This window comes from Salvelinus alpinus, chromosome 34 (genome assembly GCF_045679555.1).
Source record: "Salvelinus alpinus chromosome 34, SLU_Salpinus.1, whole genome shotgun sequence".
In the NCBI taxonomy this organism is placed as follows: Eukaryota; Metazoa; Chordata; class Actinopteri; order Salmoniformes; family Salmonidae; genus Salvelinus; species Salvelinus alpinus.
The window spans coordinates 1,031,658-1,053,282 of NC_092119.1; the positions used below are offsets into that span (position 1 = coordinate 1,031,658).

The 21,625-nt window shown below is 46.1% G+C and overlaps 1 protein-coding gene across 1 annotated transcript in view; it reads left to right on the forward strand.

Annotated features, from left to right (window-relative positions):
- The first annotated feature begins 5,205 nt into the window (after positions 1–5,205).
- The window catches only part of LOC139563519 (polypeptide N-acetylgalactosaminyltransferase 16-like), an 84,532-nt gene continuing 68,112 nt past the window's right edge, over positions 5,206–21,625 (forward strand). The window contains exon 1 of the mRNA XM_071382236.1: positions 5,206–5,637. Coding sequence (XP_071238337.1) covers positions 5,443–5,637 — 195 coding nt within the window. The 5' untranslated portion in view covers positions 5,206–5,442. The remainder of the gene's footprint in view (positions 5,638–21,625) is intronic.

Consider the following 21,625-nt stretch of genomic DNA (forward strand, 5'->3'; position numbering starts at 1 on the left):
ACAGGGAGTACACTACTTTAGACCAGGACCCAACAGGGAGTGCACTACTTTAGACCAGGACCCAACAGGGAGTACACTACTTTAGACCAGGGTCCAACAGGGAGTGCACTACTTTAGACCAGGGCCCAACAGGGAGTGTACTACTTTAGACCAGGGTACCACAGGGAGTGTACTACTTTAGACCAGGGTACCACAGGGAGTGCACTACTTTAGACCAGGGCCCCACAGGGAGTGTACTACTTTAGACCAGGGCCCCAACAGGGAGTTTAGACCAGGCCCAACAGGGAGTGACTACTTTAGACCAGGGTACCAACAGGGAGTGCACTACTTTAGACCAGGGCCCAACAGGGAGTGTACTACTTTAGACAAGGCCCCAACAGGGAGTGCACTACTTTAGACCAGGGCCCAACAGGGAGTGTACTACTTTAGACCAGGGCCCCTACAGGGAGTGCACTACTTTAGACCAGGGCACCAACAGGGAGTGCACTACTTTAGACCAGGGACCCACAGGGAGTGTACTACTTTAGACCAGGGCCCAACAGGTAGTGCACTACTTTAGACCAGGACCCCAACAGGGAGTGCACTACTTTAGACCAGGGCCCAACAGGGAGTGTACTACTTTAGACCAGGGCCCAACAGGGAGTACACTACTTTAGACCAGGACCCAACAGGGAGTGCACTACTTTAGACCAGGACCCAACAGGGAGTACACTACTTTAGACCAGGGTCCAACAGGGAGTGCACTACTTTAGACCAGGGCCCAACAGGGAGTGTACTACTTTAGACCAGGGTACCACAGGGAGTGTACTACTTTAGACCAGGGTACCACAGGGAGTGCACTACTTTAGACCAGGGCCCCACAGGGAGTGTACTACTTTAGACCAGGGCCCCAACAGGGAGTGTACTACTTTAGACCAGGGTACCACAGGGAGTGCACTACTTTAGACCAGGGCCCAACAGGGAGTGTACTACTTTAGACCAGGGTACCACAGGGAGTGTACTACTTTAGACCAGGGCCCAACAGGGAGTGTACTACTTTAGACCAGGGTACCACAGGGAGTGTACTACTTTAGACCAGGGTACCACAGGGAGTGCACTACTTTAGACCAGGGCCCCACAGGGAGTGTACTACTTTAGACCAGGGCCCCAACAGGTAGTGTACTACTTTAGACCAGGGTACCACAGGGAGTGTACTACTTTAGACCAGGGCCCAACAGGGAGTGTACTACTTTAGACCAGGGTACCACAGGGAGTGTACTACTTTAGACCAGGGCCCCACAGGGAGTGTACTACTTTAGACCAGGGTACCACAGGGAGTGTACTACTTTAGACCAGGGCCCCACAGGGAGTGTACTACTTTAGACCAGGGCACCACAGGGAGTGTACTACTTTAGACCAGGGCCCAACAGGGAGTACACTACTTTAGACCAGGGCCCCAACAGGTAGTGTACTACTTTAGACCAGGGCCCAACAGGGAGTGTACTACTTTAGACCAGGGCCCAACAGGGAGTGTACTACTTTAGACCAGGGCCCAACAGGGAGTGTACTACTTTAGACCAGGGCACCACAGGGAGTGCACTACTTTAGACCAGGGTACCACAGGGAGTGCACTACTTTAGACCAGGGCCCAACAGGGAGTGCACTTCTTTAGACCAGGACCCCAACAGATAGTGCACTACTTTAGACCAGGCCCCAACAGGGAGTGTACTACTTTAGACCAGGCCCCAACAGGGAGTGCACTACTTTAGACCAGGGCACCACAGGGAGTGCACTACTTTAGACCAGGGTACCACAGGGAGTGCACTACTTTAGACCAGGGCCCAACAGGGAGTGCACTTCTTTAGACCAGGACCCCAACAGAGAGTGCACTACTTTAGACCAGGCCCCAACAGGAAGTGCACTACTTTAGACCAGGCCCCAACAGGGAGTGTACTACTTTAGACCAGGCCCCAACAGGGAGTGCACTACTTTAGACCAGGACCCCACAGGGAGTGTACTTCTTTAGACCAGGGCCCAACAGGGAGTGTACTACTTTAGACCAGGCCCCAACAGGGAGTGCACTACTTTAGACCAGGCCCCAACAGGGAGTGCACTACTTTAGACCAGGGCACCAACAGGGAGTGCACTACTTTAGACCAGGGCCCAACAGGGAGTGCACTACTTTAGACCAGGGCCCAACAGGGAGTGCACTACTTTAGACCAGGGCCCAACAGGGAGTGCACTACTTTAGACCAGGACCCAACAGGGAGTGCACTACTTTAGACCAGGACCCCAACAGGGAGTACACTACTTTAGACCAGGGCCCCACAGGGAGTGCACTACTTTAGACCAGGGCACCACAGGGAGTGTACTACTTTAGACCAGGACCCAACAGGGAGTGCACTACTTTAGACCAGGACCCCAACAGGGAGTGTACTACTTTAGACCAGGGCCCAACAGGGAGTGCACTACTTTAGACCAGGCCCCAACAGGGAGTGTACTACTTTAGACCAGGGCCCAACAGGGAGTACACTACTTTAGACCAGGGCCCCACAGGGAGTGTACTACTTTAGACCAGGGCACCACAGGGAGTGTACTACTTTAGACCAGGGCCCAACAGGGAGTACACTACTTTAGACCAGGGCCCCACAGGGAGTGTACTACTTTAGACCAGGGCACCACAGGGAGTGTACTACTTTAGACCAGGGCCCCAACAGGTAGTGTACTACTTTAGACCAGGGCCCAACAAGGAGTGTACTACTTTAGACCAGGGCCCCAACATGGAGTGTACTACTTTAGACCAGGGCCCCAACAGGGAGTGCACTACTTTAGACCAGGGCCCAACAAGGAGTGTACTACTTTAGACCAGGGCCCAACAAGGAGTGTACTACTTTAGACCAGGGCCCCAACAAGGAGTGTACTACTTTAGACAGGGAGTACACTAGGCTAACATTTCAGATGCAGGTTTAGTTTTTTCTATGGAGGAATACATTGTAAATTCCCAGAAGTAAGTTACAGGCTCTGCGGCTCCACAGTGCCTAAGGAATGTCTGTTCCATGAGGCTCGCCCAGTTCAGGGTGGTCAGTGTTGACCGTCTGTAGCCTACTGTCTGTCTGTCCTGTCTGTCCTGTCCTGTCTGTCCTGTCTGTCCTGTCCTGTCCTGTCTGTCCTGTCTGTCTCGTCTCGTCCCGTCTGTCTGTCTGTGACTGAATCTGTGGGTGAGTAATTCACTGAAGGGCACAGATGACAATAATGATCCATCTATAGATAATGCTTTATAGATAATGCTTTATAGATAATGCTTTACATCCATTGGTCAGCCAACCTTGCAAATCATATTTTGTTCAAAGGAACAGAGAGTCTTTTTCTCTTTAGAAAAATAGAAGGAAGAAATTATCTTAAATAATTTTCCCCCAAAAACATTAATTCAGTTTTGCCTACCTCCTAATTTTAGTTGGCTTGAGTTGAATGGTGGAGACTCTCAAATAGGCTGTTAAAAACTATATTAAACCATGAATCCAGTCATCTTTGTTTATTCAGTGTTGTCTCTACCAGTGGCTTCTATTCATGTATGCCAAGGAAAGCCAGGATTCCCAAAATATTGTACCAATGAGAAAACATAAAATGTATCTTTCGTCTCTGTGTTTCATAATTTTCCTTCAATTTGCATGAGGCTTAATGTATCTCACAGGAGAAAGCATCTGAGCGAGGGAAACAGCGCCCCCTCTGTCTCTCTATGTGTAGGCCATCTGATGCCTTCTGGTCCAAACGAGTATGACATTGTTGCCGCCCGTAGCATTGAATGGAATGTAAAGGAAACCAGCGAGCATTTGCTCTCCCTTCATAAAAAAACAAATTTGCCAATCAGCTTTGAGCTAAACTGAGCGAACTCAACTGTGATTGGTCCTGGCGCACCAAAAAAAAAAGTGTCAAGGGAAGACAGCTTGGACTTGGCTTCACTCCTATCAAAACCCATTGAGAGCAGTACGTCATTGACAGAAAAACTTAAATTGTTACATCTCGTTGTGTTGTTGTCCTCCGGTGGGTGGCTAGCTAGCCAGCTAGCTGAAATTGTTCCTTTCCTAAATTAGCCATGGATGGAGATTGGGATTTGAACTTGTGGTTTTACTTAATTATCAGTACTGGCCAATGGTTATAACGGCGATTCTGATCCAACCATTAATTTATAAATTGTTGTGTCCCTGGCCTGAGCGGATGGAAGGTCAATATGTAGCTAGATGTAGAACGCTAAAGTTAACTAGCTAACGTTGCCCATTAGTGGAAGATAGGCTAGCGAGCAAGCATTTTAGCCAGGTAGCCTAGGACAACAACAACAAATAAACACATACTGTATGACAGAGTTTCATCAACATGAAAGACAGGAAGATGGCATTTCTCTACAAGTAGGGTGAGTCAACATGTTTTTCTACTTGCACGAACGCACACACAGAAATTAGGACCATGGACAGCCATTTCATATTTAGTTCACGTTGATTGGACTAAATAGTTTTTTGGTATCTTTTAGTTGTCACTGTATTAGACTAAACAGTGGTGATTTGATGATGCTGGAATAGCGAAGGAAGCTCCTGTTTAAATCAAATCAAATGTATTTATAAAGCCCTTCCTACATCAGCTGATATCTCAAAGTGCTGTACAGAAACCCAGCCTAAAACCCCAAACAGCAAGCAATGCAGGTGTAGAAGCACTTTACTTTACTTTGCGACTTCCTGTAACTCTCCATGGTTCTAAATCGATAGTTGTTTAGTGGTTCATGCTGTAGATCATGTAACTAACTGTCTGTTACTGTTCATGCAATATGCTTTGTGGGCTTCACTAGACAGAGGATGCTATCCGGTATTGTGATAAAAAACAAAGGTGTGGTTGAATTTATTCTGCCACTGTGTCTTCTTATTGTCTCGGGCCTTAGGCCTGTATATCACAGTATCAAGGCATTAGAACTAACAGGTTGTAGAGCAAACAACGCAATTATCACAACACATAGGTTGTAATGTGGCTTGTGGGGTTTGGCTTCCCCAGTGATGTTTACCCATGTACCGTTATCGGTCTCTCCATTATATTTACATAATCAGTAGAGTGTTATATTCTAACAGAAACCAAACTGACAACGCATGTGCGTAAATCCAGCTAAAGACCGCGAGAAGAGCTACTGAGTGCATAAACCAAGAATGACACCTCGGAAGGAATATCAAACGGCGCTAGGACCGCGCACGGCTCTGTGAATGCGCAAATCCCAGTCAAGCAGAGAGACTGCTCTCTCTCTCTATCGGAATAGCTCGTTACCGGTGAGGCTGTTTGCTGCGGCGAGAGCCATAACCGGAGAAGCACTTTTTGCGCACCTCTCCTCCCGCTCCGTCTCCGGTTCCAAAAGAACCACCAAGCGAACCTGAACCGGAGATTAACCATCTGAGGGTTTCAGGACAGAGCTCTCCTTATGGGCTCACAATGCGCAGGATACGGGCCAACGCCATCGCTATCTTGACCGTAGCGTGGATCCTGGGAACATTTTATTACCTGTGGCAGGACAACAAACCGCACTCATCATCCTCAGCCTCGCAGCCCCGCGTCGCGGACATCAGGAGGCATGCCGCAGGCGGGAGGCTGGAGATCCATGGAGACGACAGGACCATTCCGTTGATTGTAAGTGACAGATTGAGAGGAGAGCAGAGAAGCGTGATGGGAGAGACGGAGAACACACACAGAGAGAGGTAGAAGGGGTAGGGAAGCGGCTAGCTGTGGCTGTGCTGCTGCAGGGGAGTGTGGTGTTGCATGTTGATGCCCAGCGGGTTATCTCTGTTGCTGCTCACCCACCACCTCACTGAGTCTAATATGCCTGTTTGTTTTGGGCGCAGAGAACCTGCGCGTCGACGCTGTGGTCCATTTTTCTTATAATGAATCTGAGCTCTAAATATGATATTTCTGCCACCGCATTATTATTGCATTATTTTCAGTGGTGGAAAACGTGCCCTGTCGTCATACTTGAGTAAAAGTAAAGATACCTTAATAGAAAATGACGCAAGTAAAAGTTGAATGTCCCCCAGTAAAATACTACTTGAGTATAAGTCTAAAAGTATTTTATTATAAATGTAATTTTTAAATATACTTAAGTATCAAAAGTAAAAGTATAAATAATAAATAAAAAAATCCTTATATTAAGAGAACCAGACAACACCCTTTTCTTTTATATATATATATATATTTACAGATAGCCAGGGGCACACTCCAACACTCAGACATCATTTACAAACAAAGCATTTATGGTTAGTGAGTCGTCCAGATCTGAGGCAGTAGGGAGGACCAGGGATGTTCTCTGTTTAGTGAGTCCTCCAGATCTGAGGCAGTAGGGATGACCAGGGATGTTCTCTGTTTAGTGAGTCCTCCAGATCAGAGGCAGTAGGGAGGACCAGGGATGTTCTCTGTTTAGTGAGTCCTCCAGATCAGAGGCAGTAGGGATGACCAGGGATGTTCTCTGTTTAGTGAGTCCTCCAGATCAGAGGCAGTAGGGAGGACCAGGGATGTTCTCTGTTTAGTGAGTCGTCCAGATCAGAGGCAGTAGGGAGGACCAGGGATGTTCTCTGTTTAGTGAGTCCTCCAGATCTGAGGCAGTAGGGATGACCAGGGATGTTCTCTGTTTAGTGAGTCCTCCAGATCAGAGGCAGTAGGGAGGACCAGGGATGTTCTCTGTTTAGTGAGTCGTCCAGATCAGAGGCAGTAGGGACGACCAGGGATGTTCTCTTGATAAGAGTGTGAATTGGACCATTTTCAGGTCCTGCTCAGTAGTCAAAATGTAACGAGTACTTGTGGGTTTCAGGGAAAATGTATGGAGTAAAAAGTACATTATTTTCTTTAGGAATGTAGTGAAGTAAAAGTTGTCAAAAATATAAATTGTAAAGTACAAATACCCCCCAAAAAACTAAGTAAGTAGTATTTTAAAGTATTTTTACTTAAGTACTTTACGCCACTGACTATTTTCATCCATTACGTTGCGCCGGATGTCATGCATTTCAATGGGGGACATCCACAATGCAATGCCCGGGACATCCACAATGCAATGCCCGGGACATCCACAATGCAATGCTCCCTTGCGGTTGAAGGCTCGGATGCGAGACTGACACCAGATACTTCAAAACAAATCTAACTCTGCGTGGTCTCACACTGCGTGGTCTCACACTGCGTGGTCTCACTCTGCGTCGTCTCACTCTGCGTCGTCGCACTCTGCGTCGTCTCACTCTGCGTGGTCTCACTCTGCGTGGTCTCACTCTGCGTGGTCTCACTCTGCGTGGTCGCACTCTGCGTGGTCGCACTTTGCGTGGTCTCACTCTGCGTGGTCTCACTCTGCGTGGTCTCACTCTGCGTCGTCCAGCCAGAGTCCATTGAAGAACAGGAAGTTACCAAACCACAAGAAGATGAAAATATGTGGGGAGTTTTTCAGCTGAAACAATATATTTATCCTGACTTGAATGGAAAAAGTCATATTTTGCGATCTTCCAAAATGAAATGTGATTTCTGACGAGAGACACACTCCTCCATCCTGTGTTACAAACACTACATTTGTCCTGGCGGGGCAAGACTCAGTGAAGATGACGTCCCGCGTAATACATCACGATGTAAACAGGGAATTGACTGTGTTAGAGCGTATATAACTGATCTGTGTTAGAGCGTATATAACAATCTGTTAGAGAGTATATAACTGATCTGTGTTAGAGCGTATATAACTGATCTGTGTTAGAGCGTATATAACTGATCTGTGTTAGAGCGTATATAACTGATCTGTGTTAGAGCGTATATAACTGATCTGTGTTAGAGCGTATATAACTGATCTGTGTTAGAGCGTATATAACTGATCTGTGTTAGAGAGTATATAACTGATCTGATCTGACTGTTAGAGCGTATATAACTGATCTGTGTTAGAGCGTATATAACTGATCTGTGTTAAAGCGTATATAACTGATCTGATCTGACTGTTAGAGCGTATATAACTGATCTGTGTTAAAGCGTATATAACTGATCTGTGTTAGAACGTATATAACTGATCTGTGTTAGAGCGTATATTACTGATCTGTGTTAGAGCGTATATAACTGATCTGATCTGTGTTAGAGAGTATATAACTGATCTGTGTTAGAGCGTAATATAACTGATCTGTGTTAGAGCGTATATAACTGATCTGTGTTAGAGCGTATATAACTGATCTGTGTTAGAGCGTATATAACTGATCTGTGTTAGAGCGTATATAACTGATCTGTGTTAGAGCGTATATAACTGATCTGTGTTAGAGCGTATATAACTGATCTGATCTGTGTTAGAGAGTATATAACTGATCTGTGTTAGAGCGTATATTACTGATCTGTGTTAGAGCGTTTATAACTGATCTGTGTCAGAGCGTATATAACTGATCTGTGTTAGAACGTATATAACTGATCTGTGTTAGAGCGTATATAACTGATCTGTGTTAGAGCGTATATAACTGATCTGTGTTAGAGCGTATATAACTGATCTGTGTTAGAGCGTATATAACTGATCTGTGTTAGAGAGTATATAACTGATCTGTGTTAGAGCGTATATAACTGATCTGTGTTAGAGCGTATATAACTGATCTGTGTTAGAGCGTATATAACTGATCTGTGTTAGAGCGTATATAACTGATCTGTGTTAGAGCGTATATAACTGATCTGTGTTAGCGTATATAACTGATCTGTGTTAGAGCGTATATAACTGATCTGTGTTAGAGCGTATATAACTGATCTGTGTTAGAGCGTATATAACTGATCTGTGTTAGAGCGTATATAACTGATCTGTGTTAGAGCGTATATAACTGATCTGATCTGTGTTAGAGAGTATATAACTGATCTGTGTTAGAGCGTATATAACTGATCTGTGTTAGAGCGTATATAACTGATCTGTGTTAGAGCGTATATAACTGATCTGTGTTAGAGCGTATATAACTGATCTGTGTTAGAGCGTATATAACTGATCTGTGTTAGAGCGTATATAACTGATCTGTGTTAGAGCGTATATAACTGATCTGTGTTAGAGCGTATATAACTGATCTGTGTTAGAGCGTATATAACTGATCTGTGTTAGAGCGTATATAACTGATCTGATCTGTGTTAGAGAGTATATAACTGATCTGTGTTAGAGCGTATATAACTGATCTGTGTTAGAGCGTATATAACTGATCTGTGTTAGAGCGTATATAACTGATCTGTGTTAGAGCGTATATAACTGATCTGTGTTAGAGCGTATATAACTGATCTGTGTTAGAGCGTATATAACTGATCTGTGTTAGAGCGTATATAACTGATCTGTGTTAGAGCGTATATAACTGATCTGTGTTAGAGCGTATATAACTGATCTGTGTTAGAGCGTATATAACTGATCTGTGTTAGAGCGTATATAACTGATCTGTGTTAGAGCGTATATAACTGATCTGTGTTAGAGCGTATATAACTGATCTGTGTTAGAGCGTATATAACTGATCTGTGTTAGAGCGTATATAACTGATCTGTGTTAGAGCGTATATAACTGATCTGTGTTAGAGCGTATATAACTGATCTGTGTTAGAGCGTATATAACTGATCTGTGTTAGAGCGTATATAACTGATCTGTGTTAGAGCGTATATAACTGATCTGTGTTAGAGCGTATATAACTGATCTGTGTTAGAGCGTATATAACTGATCTGTGTTAGAGCGTATATAACTGATCTGTGTTAGAGCGTATATAACTGATCTGTGTTAGAGCGTATATAACTGATCTGTGTTAGAGCGTATATAACTGATCTGTGTTAGAGCGTATATAACTGATCTGTGTTAGAGCGTATATAACTGATCTGTGTTAGAGCGTATATAACTGATCTGTGTTAGAGCGTATATAACTGATCTGTGTTAGAGCGTATATAACTGATCTGTGTTAGAGCGTATATAACTGATCTGTGTTAGAGCGTATATAACTGATCTGTGTTAGAGCGTATATAACTGATCTGTGTTAGAGCGTATATAACTGATCTGTGTTAGAGCGTATATAACTGATCTGTGTTAGAGCGTATATAACTGATCTGTGTTAGAGCGTATATAACTGATCTGTGTTAGAGCGTATATAACTGATCTGTCTTAGAGCGTATATAACTGATCTGTGTTAGAGCGTATATAACTGATCTGATCTGTGTTAGAGCGTATATAACTGATCTGTGTTAGAGCGTATATACACCACCGTTCAAAGGTTTGGGGTCACTTAGAAATGTCATTGTTTTTGAAAGAAAAGCACATTTTTTGTCCATTAAAATAACATCAAATTGATCAGAAATACGGTGTAGACATTGTTAATGTTGTAAATGACTATTGTAGCTGGAAACGGGAGATTTTTTAATGGAATATCTATATAGGCATACAGAGGCCCGTTATCAGCAACCATCACTCCTGTGTTCCAATGCCACATTGTGTTAGCTAATCCAAGTTTATCATTTTAAATGGATAATTGATCATTAGAAAACCCTTTCGCAATTATGTTAGCACAGCTGAAAACTGTTGTACTGATTAAAGCAGCAATAAAACTGGCCTTCAGACTAGTTGAGTATCTGGAGTATCAGCATTTGTGGGTTCAATTACAGGCTCAAAATGACCAGAAACAAAGCACTTTCTTCTCAAACGTTCTTCTTGTTCTGAGAAATGAAGGCTATTCCATGCGAAACTTTGCCAAGAAACTGAAGATCTTGTAAAACGCTGTGTACTACCCCCTTCACAGAACAGCGCAAACTGGCTCTAACCAGAATAGAAAGAGGAGTGGGAGGCCCCGGTGCACAACTGAGCAAGAGGACAAGTACATTAGTGTCTAGTTTTAGAAATAGACGCCACACAAGTCATCAGCTGGCAGCTTCATTAAATAGTACCCGCAAAACACCAGTCTCAACGTCAACGGTGAAGAGGCGACTCCGGGATGCTGGCCTTCTAGGCAGGCACACTGAATCTGAGAAGTAGTTGGTGAACCAGGCGAGGCAGTCATTGGAGAAACCAAGGCTGTTGAGTCTGCCGATAAGAATACAGTGATTGACAGAGTCGAAAGCCTTGGCCAGGTCTATGAAGACGGCTGCACAGTGCTGTCTTTTATCGATGGTGGTTATGATATCGTTTAGGACTTTGAGCGTGGCTGAGGTGCATCCGTGACCAGCTCGGAAACCAGATTGCATAGCAGAGAAGGTACGGTGGGATTCGAAATGGTCGGTGATCTGTTTGTGAACTTGGCTTTCGAAGACCTTAGAAAGGCAGGGTAGGATGGATATAGGTCTGTATCAGTTTGGGTCTAGAGTGTCTCCCCCTTTAGAAGACCTTAGAAAGGCAGGGTAGGATGGATACAGGTCTGTAACAGTTTGGGTCTAGAGTGTCTCCCCCTTTGAAGAGGGGGATGACCGCGGCTGCTTTCCAATCTTTGGGAATCTCAGACGATGCGAAAGAGGTTGAACAGGCTAGTAATAGGAGTTGCAACAATGGCGGTGGATAATTTTAGGAAGAGAGGGTCCAGATTGTCTAGCCCAGCTGATTTGTAGGGATCCAGATTTTGCCGCTCCTTCAGAACATCAGCTGTCTGGATTTGGGTGAAGGAGAACCGAGGGGGGGGGCTTGGGCCAGTTGCTGCGGGGGGTGCAGAGCTGTTGGCCGGGGTTGGGGTAGCCCGGGGGAAAGCATGGCCAGCCGTAGAGATATGCTTATTGAAATTCTCGATTATCATGGATTTATCAGTGGTGACAGTGTTTCCTAGCCTCAGTGCAGTGGGCAGCTGTGATGTGGGAGGGCCCTGCAGCTAAATGCTTCTGGGGAAAAGTTACAACATTCATTTTGTAGTCCATGAGTATAAGCCCCTTGAATCTCTCAATCAGAGAAGATTACTGCTGACAGGCAGCACTGCCAAGCCGGGGAGGAGACATGTTGGCTGGATGGGGTTGGGGGAATGGGAGGTTGGGGAGGAGTCATGTTGGCTGGATGGGGTTGGGGGGCTGAGGTTGGGGTGGAGTCATGTTGGCTGGATGGGGGGCTGAGGTTGGGGGTGGAGTCATGTTGGCTGGATGGGGTTGGGGGGCTGAGGTTGGGGTGGAGTCATGTTGGCTGGATGGGGGGCTGAGGTTGGGGGTGGAGTCATGTTGGCTGGATGGGGTTGGGGGGCTGAGGTTGGGGGTGGAGTCATGTTGGCTGGATGGGGGGCTGAGGTTGGGGGTGGAGTCATGTTGGCTGGATGGGGTTGGGGGGCTGAGGTTGGGGGTGGAGTCATGTTGGCTGGATGGGGGGCTGAGGTTGGGGGTGGAGTCATGTTGGCTGGATGGGGTTGGGGGGCTGAGGTTGGGGGTGGAGTCATGTTGGCTGGATGGGATTGGGGTGGAGTCATGTTGGCTGGATGGGGTTGGGGGTGGAGTCATGTTGGCTGGGTGGGGTTGGGGTGGAGTCATGTTGGCTGGATGGGGTTGGGGGTGGAGTCATGTTGGCTGGATGGGGTTGGGGGTGGAGTCATGTTGGCTGGATGGGGTTGCGGGTGGAGTCATGTTGGCTGGATGGGGTTGGGGGGCTGAGGTTGGGGGTGGAGTCATGTTGGCTGGATGGGGGGCTGAGGTTGGGGGTGGAGTCATGTTGGCTGGATGGGGTTGGGGGGCTGAGGTTGGGGTGGAGTCATGTTGGCTGGATGGGGTTGGGGGGCTGAGGTTGGGGGTGGAGTCATGTTGGCTGGATGGGGTTGGGGTGGAGTCATGTTGGCTGGATGGGGGGCTGAGGTTGGGGTGGAGTCATGTTGGCTGGATGGGGTTGGGGGGCTGAGGTTGGGGTGGAGTCATGTTGGCTGGATGGGGGGCTGAGGTTGGGGGTGGAGTCATGTTGGCTGGATGGGGTTGGGGGATGGGAGGTTGGGGGTGGAGTCATGTTGGCTGGATGGGGTTGGGGGGGAGTCATGTTGGCTGGATGGGGTTGGGGGTGGAGTCATGTTGGCTGGATGGGGTTGGGGGTGGAGTCATGTTGGCTGGATGGGGTTGGGGTGGAGTCATGTTGGCTGGATGGGGTTGGGGGTGGAGTCATGTTGGCTGGATGGGGTTGGGGGTGGAGTCATGTTGGCTGGATGGGGTTGGGGGTGGAGTCATGTTGGCTGGATGGGGTTGGGGGGCTGAGGTTGGGGGTGGAGTCATGTTGGCTGGATGGGGGGCTGAGGTTGGGGGTGGAGTCATGTTGGCTGGATGGGGTTGGGGGGCTGAGGTTGGGGGTGGAGTCATGTTGGCTGGATGGGGTTGGGGGGCTGAGGTTGGGGGTGGAGTCATGTTGGCTGGATGGGGTTGGGGTGGAGTCATGTTGGCTGGATGGTCATGTTGGCTGGATGGGGGGCTGAGGTTGGGGGTGTAGTCATGTTGGCTGGATGGGGTTGGGGGATGGGAGGTTGGGGGTGGAGTCATGTTGGCTGGATGGGGTTGGGGGGCTGAGGTTGGGGGTGGAGTCATGTTGGCTGGATGGGGGGCTGAGGTTGGGGGTGGAGTCATGTTGGCTGGATGGGGTTGGGGGGCTGAGGTTGGGGTGGAGTCATGTTGGCTGGATGGGGGGCTGAGGTTGGGGGTGGAGTCATGTTGGCTGGATGGGGTTGGGGGGCTGAGGTTGGGGGTGGAGTCATGTTGGCTGGATGGGGTTGGGGGGCTGAGGTTGGGGGTGGAGTCATGTTGGCTGGGTGGGAGGTTGGGGTGGAGTCATGTTGGCTGGGTGGGAGGTTGGGGTGGAGTCATGTTGGCTGGGTGGGGCTGGGGGAATAGGATGGGAGGTTGGGGGAATAGGATGGGAGGTTGGGGGAATAGGATGGGAGGTTGGGGGTGGAAACATGTTGGATGGATGGGAGATGGGAGATTGGGGGTGGAGGCCCACTGATTTTTTATTTTCCTGTTTATACTGAATGTTTTATTTCTTATTAAAATCTGTATATTTTATTTATTAAAATGTCCTTGTATTTCTTAGCATTTTTTCTTCTTTTGAGTAGCAGCCTAATTTTAAATGGATAATGTACCTGTCAAAATGTGGAAATAATAAAAGATAAGAATACCAACATACATTAAATGGCTCAGTAGAATAAACATTTTATTAAAATATATATATATATAAACATTTTCCAAGGTGCATTCCAGGATATGCTCACATGCAAATATCCCTCTGTCTATGGATGTCTATGACAAATAACCTTAACACCTAACCCCTAACCCCTAACCCAACCCTAAACTTTCCATGAGAGCATGTCAGTAAAGCATGGTACAGGAGCCTGGTTTTCCCCATGTCTCACTCTCTCTCTCTCTCGCCCTCTTTCTCTGTGTGGTTCCGTAACTTCCATGGCAACAGGTGCCCTCCACAACCAGGATTCATGACATCACTCACGATGAGTAATGTCTTGGCCACATCATGGCTCCTTGCCTGCACTGTTAAAATTAGAAAGTCTCAAAACACCATGATTGTGTAATGAAACCAAGTAAAGTATTGTACCTAAACTGAGATCTGATGTTTGTGTTTTAAAACAGAAATGTAGTACTCTGAAACACCCACAGCCTAGCAGTTAAGAGCAGGCAGCCTAGCGGTTATGAGCAGGCAGCCTAGCGGTTAAGAGCAGGCGGCCTAGCGGTTAAGAGCAGGCGGCCTAGCGGTTAAGAGCAGGCGGCCTAGCGGTTATGAGCAGGCGGCCTAGCGGTTAAGAGCAGGCAGCCTAGCGGTTAAGAGCGGGCAGCCTAGCGGTTAAGAGCAGGGAGCCTAGCGGTTAAGAGCAGGCAGCCTAGTGGTTAAGAGCAGGGAGCCTAGCGGTTAAGAGCAGGGAGCCTAGCGGTTAAGAGCAGGCAGCCTAGCGGTTAAGAGCAGGGAGCCTAGCGGTTAAGAACAGGGAGCCTAGCGGTTAAGAGCAGGGAGCCTAGCGGTTAAGAGCAGGCAGCCTAGCGGTTAAGAGCAGGCAGCCTAGCGGTTAAGAGCAGGGAGCCTAGCGGTTAAGAGCAGGGAGCCTAGCGGTTAAGAGCAGGCAGCCTAGCGGTTAAGAGCAGACAGCCTAGCGGAGGCAGCCTAGCGGTTAAGAGCAGGCAGCCTAGCGGTTAAGAGCAGGCAGCCTAGCGGTTAAGAGCGGGCAGCCTAGCGGTTAAGAGCGGGCAGCCTAGCGGTTAAGAGCGGGCAGCCTAGCGGTTAAGAGCGGGCAGCCTAGCGGTTAAGAGCGGGCAGCCTAGCGGTTAAGAGTAGGCAGCCTAGCGGTTAAGAGCAGGGAGCCTAGCGGTTAAGAGCAGGGAGCCTAGCGGTTAAGAGCAGGCATGCGGAAGACACATTTTGGTTGAATGCATTCAGTTGTGCACCTGGCGTGGCATCCTTTAACCTGATTATATGTGTTAAGAGAACGTTGTGACATGCCTTTAACCTGATTATAGGTGTTAATAAGAGAACGTTGTGACATGCCTTTAACCTGATTATAGGTGTTATTAAGAGAACGTTGTGACATGCCTTTAACCTGATTATAGGTGTTATTAAGAGAACGTTGTGACATAATTTAACCTGATTATAGGTGTTATTAAGAGAACGTTGTGACATATTTTTTGGGGGGGGGTTCAATGCATATAAAACATACAATCAATGGTTTAGAAATGCAAATGATTATATCCTAAGTATTGATTGATGATAATCAATAAGGTTAAGGGCCTATGGAGAATATTTTTGGTGGAATTCCACCTTTTATGTTTTTATTTTGACAGATTAGAAACAGGAGGGGCAGTAAGATGGTACATTTCCTTTACATTTTTAGCCACACTGTAAAAAAAATAAAAAATAAAGATTCGATGGTGAATTGAAATTGACAACAACAAAAAACCAACCAACATACACATACACTTGTGCAGAGCCCGTGGTCAAGCAGTAACGCCTCCAGCATGGACAGGTCACCCCTCTCCCCACCGAAGATCTGGGTTCAATTCCCCGCTCCTACCCTTCAATCCGTTTCTCCCACCTCTCTCTAATTCCATTTGTCATTTCATAACTGTGTCAAAAAAAGTGTCAAAAATACCTACAAAATATATTTTTTTTAAAGGCAAGTCGTTTCAATGATTTGTTCATTTAATTTAACCAAAATAATGTAAATCCAGCTTAATATGTTGCTCATCACCCATTCCCCACATTCGTAATAGCCAATGGAAGAGGCAAATGCAGAGTCCTCAGTTCTTTCAGTTGAACCTCCAGTTAGTGCTGGTGGTTTGAACAGTGTGTGTGTGTGTGTGTGTGTGTGTGTGTGTGTGTGTGTGTGTGTGTGTGTGTGTGTGTGTGTGTGTGTGTGTGTGTGTGTGTGTGTGTGTGTGTGTGTGTGTGTGTGTGTGTGTGTGTGTGTGTGTGTGTGTGTGTGTGTGTGTGTGTGTGACAATGCCTGCCAAAACGGTCTACAACGGCAAGTGATCAAACACATAGAACAGTGTGAAACATTAAGACACCAGACAAAGGGATCTAATTCTGCACTTAACTGGACAATAGTGTTTTCAACCTGTTCTCGTAGTGCTTCCAGTCCCCCGGCAAGGTGTTGCACAACACTAGATTAAGTTACAGCACACCATTGTCATGTTCCATGACATCTCAGGATGATCTGTTTCAATACTCCAGCAAGGTTAAGGTGACGAGTTTCAGAAGAAAGTGCTTTGTTTCTGGCCATTTTGAGCCTGTAATCGAACCCACAAATGCTGATGCTCCAGATACTCAACTAGTCTTAAAGAAGGCCAGTTTTATTGCTTCTTTAATCAGAACAGTTTTCAGCTGAGCTAACATAATTTCAAAAGTATTTTCTAATGATCAGTTAGCCTTTTAAAATGATAAACTTGGATTAGCTAACACAACGTGCCATTGGAACACAGGAGTGATGGTTGCTGATAACGGGCCTCTGTATGCCTATGTATATATTCCATTAAAAATCTGCCGTTTCCAGCTACAATAGTCATTTACAACATTAACAATGTCTACACTGTATTTCTGATCAATTTTACGTTATTCTAATGGACAAAAAATGTGCTTTCCTTTAAAAAAAAACAAGAACATTTCTAAGTGACCCCAAACTTTTGAACGTTAGTGTATAACTTCATAATTTTTAAATTTTTGAGGATGACATTTTCTTGTGGCTTCCAAATTGCTGGAGAAAAAAAAACGAATGAAGTTTGAGTTGATGAGAGCATTGTTCTGTGGTGTTCTATACAGAGTTGGAGCTCAGAGCAGAAACGTTCACCCCCTGAGTTCCTCAGAGCTGTGGTAGTCACGCTGTGTGTGTGTGTGTTCAGATGGGTTTACACCCTGGCCCTCTCCCAGGTAATGTGAGACTAATCACAATACCATGGCAACCAGGCTAGACCTTAGTGTCCAATTAGACACAAGAAACAAACAAGGGTTGGACATATAACACTTAACCCACTCTCCTCTTTCTCTCTCTCTCTCTCTTTCTCTCTCTTTCTTCTCTCTCCACCTCTCTCTCTCTTTCTTCTCTCTGTCTCTCTCTTCTCTCTCCACCTCTATCTCTCTTTCTTCTCTCTGTCTCTCTCTCTCTCTTCTCTCTCCACCTCTCTCTCTCTTTCTTCTCTCTGTCTCTCTCTCTCTCTCTTTCTTCTCTCCACCTCTCTCTCTTTCTTCTCTCTCCACCTCTCTCTCTTTCTTCTCTCTCCACCTCTCTCTCTCTCTTCTCTCTCTCTCTTTCTTCTCTCTCCACCTCTCTCTCTCTCTCTCTCTTTCTCTCTTTCTCTCTTTCTTCTCTCTGTCTTACTCTCTCTCTCTCTCTCTGTCTCTCTCTCTCTCTGTCTCTCTCTCTGTCTCTCTCTCTTGCTCTCTCTCTTGCTCTCTCTCTCTCTCTCTCTCTCTCTGTCTCTGTCTCTCTCTCTTGCTCTCGCTCTTGCTCTCTCTCTCTCTCTCTCTCTCTCTCTCTCTCTCTCTCTCTCTCTCTCTCTCTCTCTCTCTCTCTCTCTCTCTCTCTCTCTCTCTCTCTCTCTCGCTCTCTCTCTCTTTGTCTCTCTCTCTTTGTCTCTCTCTCTTGCTCTCTCTCTCTCTGTCTCTCTCTCGCTCTCTCTCTCTCTGTCTCTCTCTCTCTCTCTCTTTCTCTATTTCTCTTTCTTCTCTCTCTCTCTTTCTTTCTTCATTTCTTTGTCTATGTTCTGTAACCATGGTAATAAATTACATTCAGTGATGTTATCATAACAGTGCTGTAATGTAATTTAGAGTTTTGTTTGCTCTGCGGAACTATCTCCTTTGCAACGATACATTATATCAATTTTTCCATGAGCTCAATCTCCCATCTCTGGTCCTGCTCCACGCTGTATGTGACTGAATGTGTAGATGCTTATTGAATCAGAATGGTGTGTGTCTGTCTCTTGTATGTGACTCAATGAGTCTCTGTATGTCCTCTGGGAATGACTACTAATCAAATCAAATCAAATCAAGTTTATTTTATATAGCCCTTCGTACATCAGCTAATATCTCGAAGTGCTGTACAGAAACCCAGCCTAAAACCCCAAACAGCAAGCAATGCAGGTGTAGAAGCACGGTGGCTAGGAAAAACTCCCTAGAAAGGCCAAAACCTAGGGAGAAACCTAGAGAGGAACCAGGCTATGAGGGGTGGCCAGTACTCTTCTGGCTGTGCCGGGTGGAGATTATAACAGAACTATGCCAAGATGTTCAAAATGTTCATAAGTGACAAGCATGGTCAAATAATAATCATGAATAATTTTCAGTTGGCTTTTCATAGCCGATCATTAAGAGTTGAAAATAGCAGGTCTGGGACAGGTGGCGGTTCCATAACCGCAGGCAGAACAGTTGAAACTGGAATAGCAGCAAGGCCAGGTGGTCTGGGGACAGCAAGGAGTCATCATGCCCGGTTTGCCGTGACGTATGGTCCTAGGGCTCAGGTCCTCCGAGAGAGAGAAAGAAAGAGAGAAGGAGAGAATTAGAGAGAGCCAAGATTTTCAAAATGTTCATAAATGACAAGCATGGTCAAATAATAATCAGGAATAAATATCAGTTGGCTTTTCATAGCCGATCATTAAGAGTTGAAAACAGCAGGTCTGGGACAGGTAGGGGTTCCATAACCGCAGGCAGAACAGCTGAAACTGGAATAGCAGAAAGGCCAGGCGGACTGGGGACAGCAAGGAGTCATCATGCCCGGTTTGCCGTGACGTATGGTCCTAGGGCTCAGGTTCTCCGAGAGAGAGAAAGAAAGAGAGAACGAGAGAATTAGAGAGAGCATACTTAAATTCACACAGGACACTGGATAAGATAGGAGAAGTACTCCAGGTATAACCAACTGACCCTAGCCCCCCGACACATAAACTACTGCAGCATAAATACTGGAGGCTGAGACAGGAGGGGTCAGGAGACACTGTGGCCCCATCAGAAGAAACCCCCGGACAGGGCCAAACAGGAAGGATATAACCCCACCCACTTTGCCAAAGCACAGCCCCCACACCACTAGAGGGATATCTTCAACCACCAACTTACAATCCTGAGACAAGGCCGAGTATAGCCCACAAAGATCTCCAGCACAAACCAAGGGGGGGCGCCAACCCAGACAGGAAGATCACGTCAGTAACTCAACCCACTCAAGTGACGCACCCCTCCCAGGGACGGCATGAAAGAGCACCAGTAAGCCAGTGACTCAGCCCCTGTAATAGGGTTAGAGGCAGAGAATCCCAGTGGAGAGAGGGGAACCGGCCAGGCAGAGACAGCAAGGGCGGTTCGTTGCTCCAGAGCCTTTCCGTTCACCTTCACACTCCTGGGCCAGACTACACTCAATCATATGACCTACTGAAGAGATAAGTCTTCAGTAAAGACTTAAAGGTTGAAACCGAGTCTGCGTCTCTCACATGGGTAGGCAGACCGTTCCATAAAAATGGAGATCTATAGGAGAAAGCCCTGCCTCCCGCTGTTTGCTTAGAAATTCTAGGGACAATTAGGAGGCCTGCGTCTTGTGACCGTAGCGTACGTATAGGTATGTACGGCAGGACCAACTCGGAAAGATAGGTAGGAGCAAGCCCATGTAACGCTTTATAGGTTAACAGTAAAACCTTGAAATCAGCCCTTGCCTTAACAGGAAGCCAGTGTAGGGAAGCTAGCACTGGAGTAATATGATCAAGTTTCTTGGTTCTAGTCAGGATTCTAGCAGCCGTATTTAGCACTAACTGAAGTTTATTTAGTGCTTTATCCGGGTAGCCGGAAAGTAGAGCATTGCAGTAGTCTAACCTAGAAGTAACAAATGCATGGATGAATTTTTCTGCATCATTTTTGGACAGAAAATTTCTGATTTTTGCAATGTTACGTAGATGGAAAAAAGCTGTCCTTGAAACAGTCTTGATATGTTCGTCAAAAGAGAGATCAGGGTCAAGAGTAACGCCGAGGTCCTTCACAGTTTTATTTGAGACGACTTTACAACCATCAAGATTAATTGTCAGATTTAACAGAAGATCTCTTTGTTTCTTGGGACCTAGAACAAGCATCTCTGTTTTGTCCGAGTTTAAAAGTAGAAAGTTTGCAGCCATCCACTTCCTTATGTCTGAAACACAGGCTTCTAGGGAGGGCAATTTTGGGGCTTCACCATGTTTCATTGAAATGTACAGCTGTGTATCATCCGCATAGCAGTGAAAGTTAACATTATGTTTTCGAATAACATCCCCAAGAGGTAAAATATATAGTGAAAACAATAGTGGTCCTAAAACGGAACCTTGTGGAACACCGAAATGTACAGTTGATTTGTCAGAGGACAAACCATTCACAGAGACAAACTGATATCTTTCCGACAGGTAAGATCTAAACCAGGCCAGAACTTGTCCGTGTAGACCAATTTGGGTTTCCAGTCTCTCCAAAAGAATGTGGTGATCGATGGTGTCAAAGGCAGCACTAAGGTCTAGTAGCACGAGGACAGATGCAGAGCCTCGGTCTGACGCCATTAAAAGGTCATTTACCACCTTCACAAGTGCAGTCTCAGTGCTATGATGGGGTCTAAAACCAGACTGAAGCATTTCGTATACATTGTTTGTCTTCAGGAAGGCAGTGAGTTGCTGCGCAACAGCTTTTTCTAAAATTTTTGAGAGGAATGGAAGATTCGATATAGGCCGATAGTTTTTTATATTTTCCGGGTCCTGGCAGAGCTGTGCAGATCCAGGACAGCTAAGCCCTGGAGGAATATGCAGATTTAAAGAGGAGTCCGTAATTTGCTTTCTAATGATCATGATTTTTTCCTCAAAGAAGTTCATGAATTTATTACTGGTGAAGTGAAAGCCATCCTCTCTTGGGGAATGCTGCTTTTTAGTTAGCTTTGCAACAGTATCAAAAATAAATTTTGGATTGTTCTTATTTTCCTCAATTAACCTTTCACGAGCCTCTACCCCGGGTCCGGGATCACCCCCCACCCCCCCCACACACTGATTAGCATAGCTAGCATAGCTTCACAAGTAGATAGTAGTATCTAAATATCATTAAATCACAAGTCCAAGACACCAGATGAAAGATACAGATCTTGTGAATAAAGCCACCATTTCAGATTTTTAAAATGTTTTACAGGGAAGACAAAATATGTAAATCTATTAGCTAAACACGTTAGCAAAATACACCACTATTCTAACTCCATCAGTTTCTTACTCCTTCAGGTGCTATCACCAA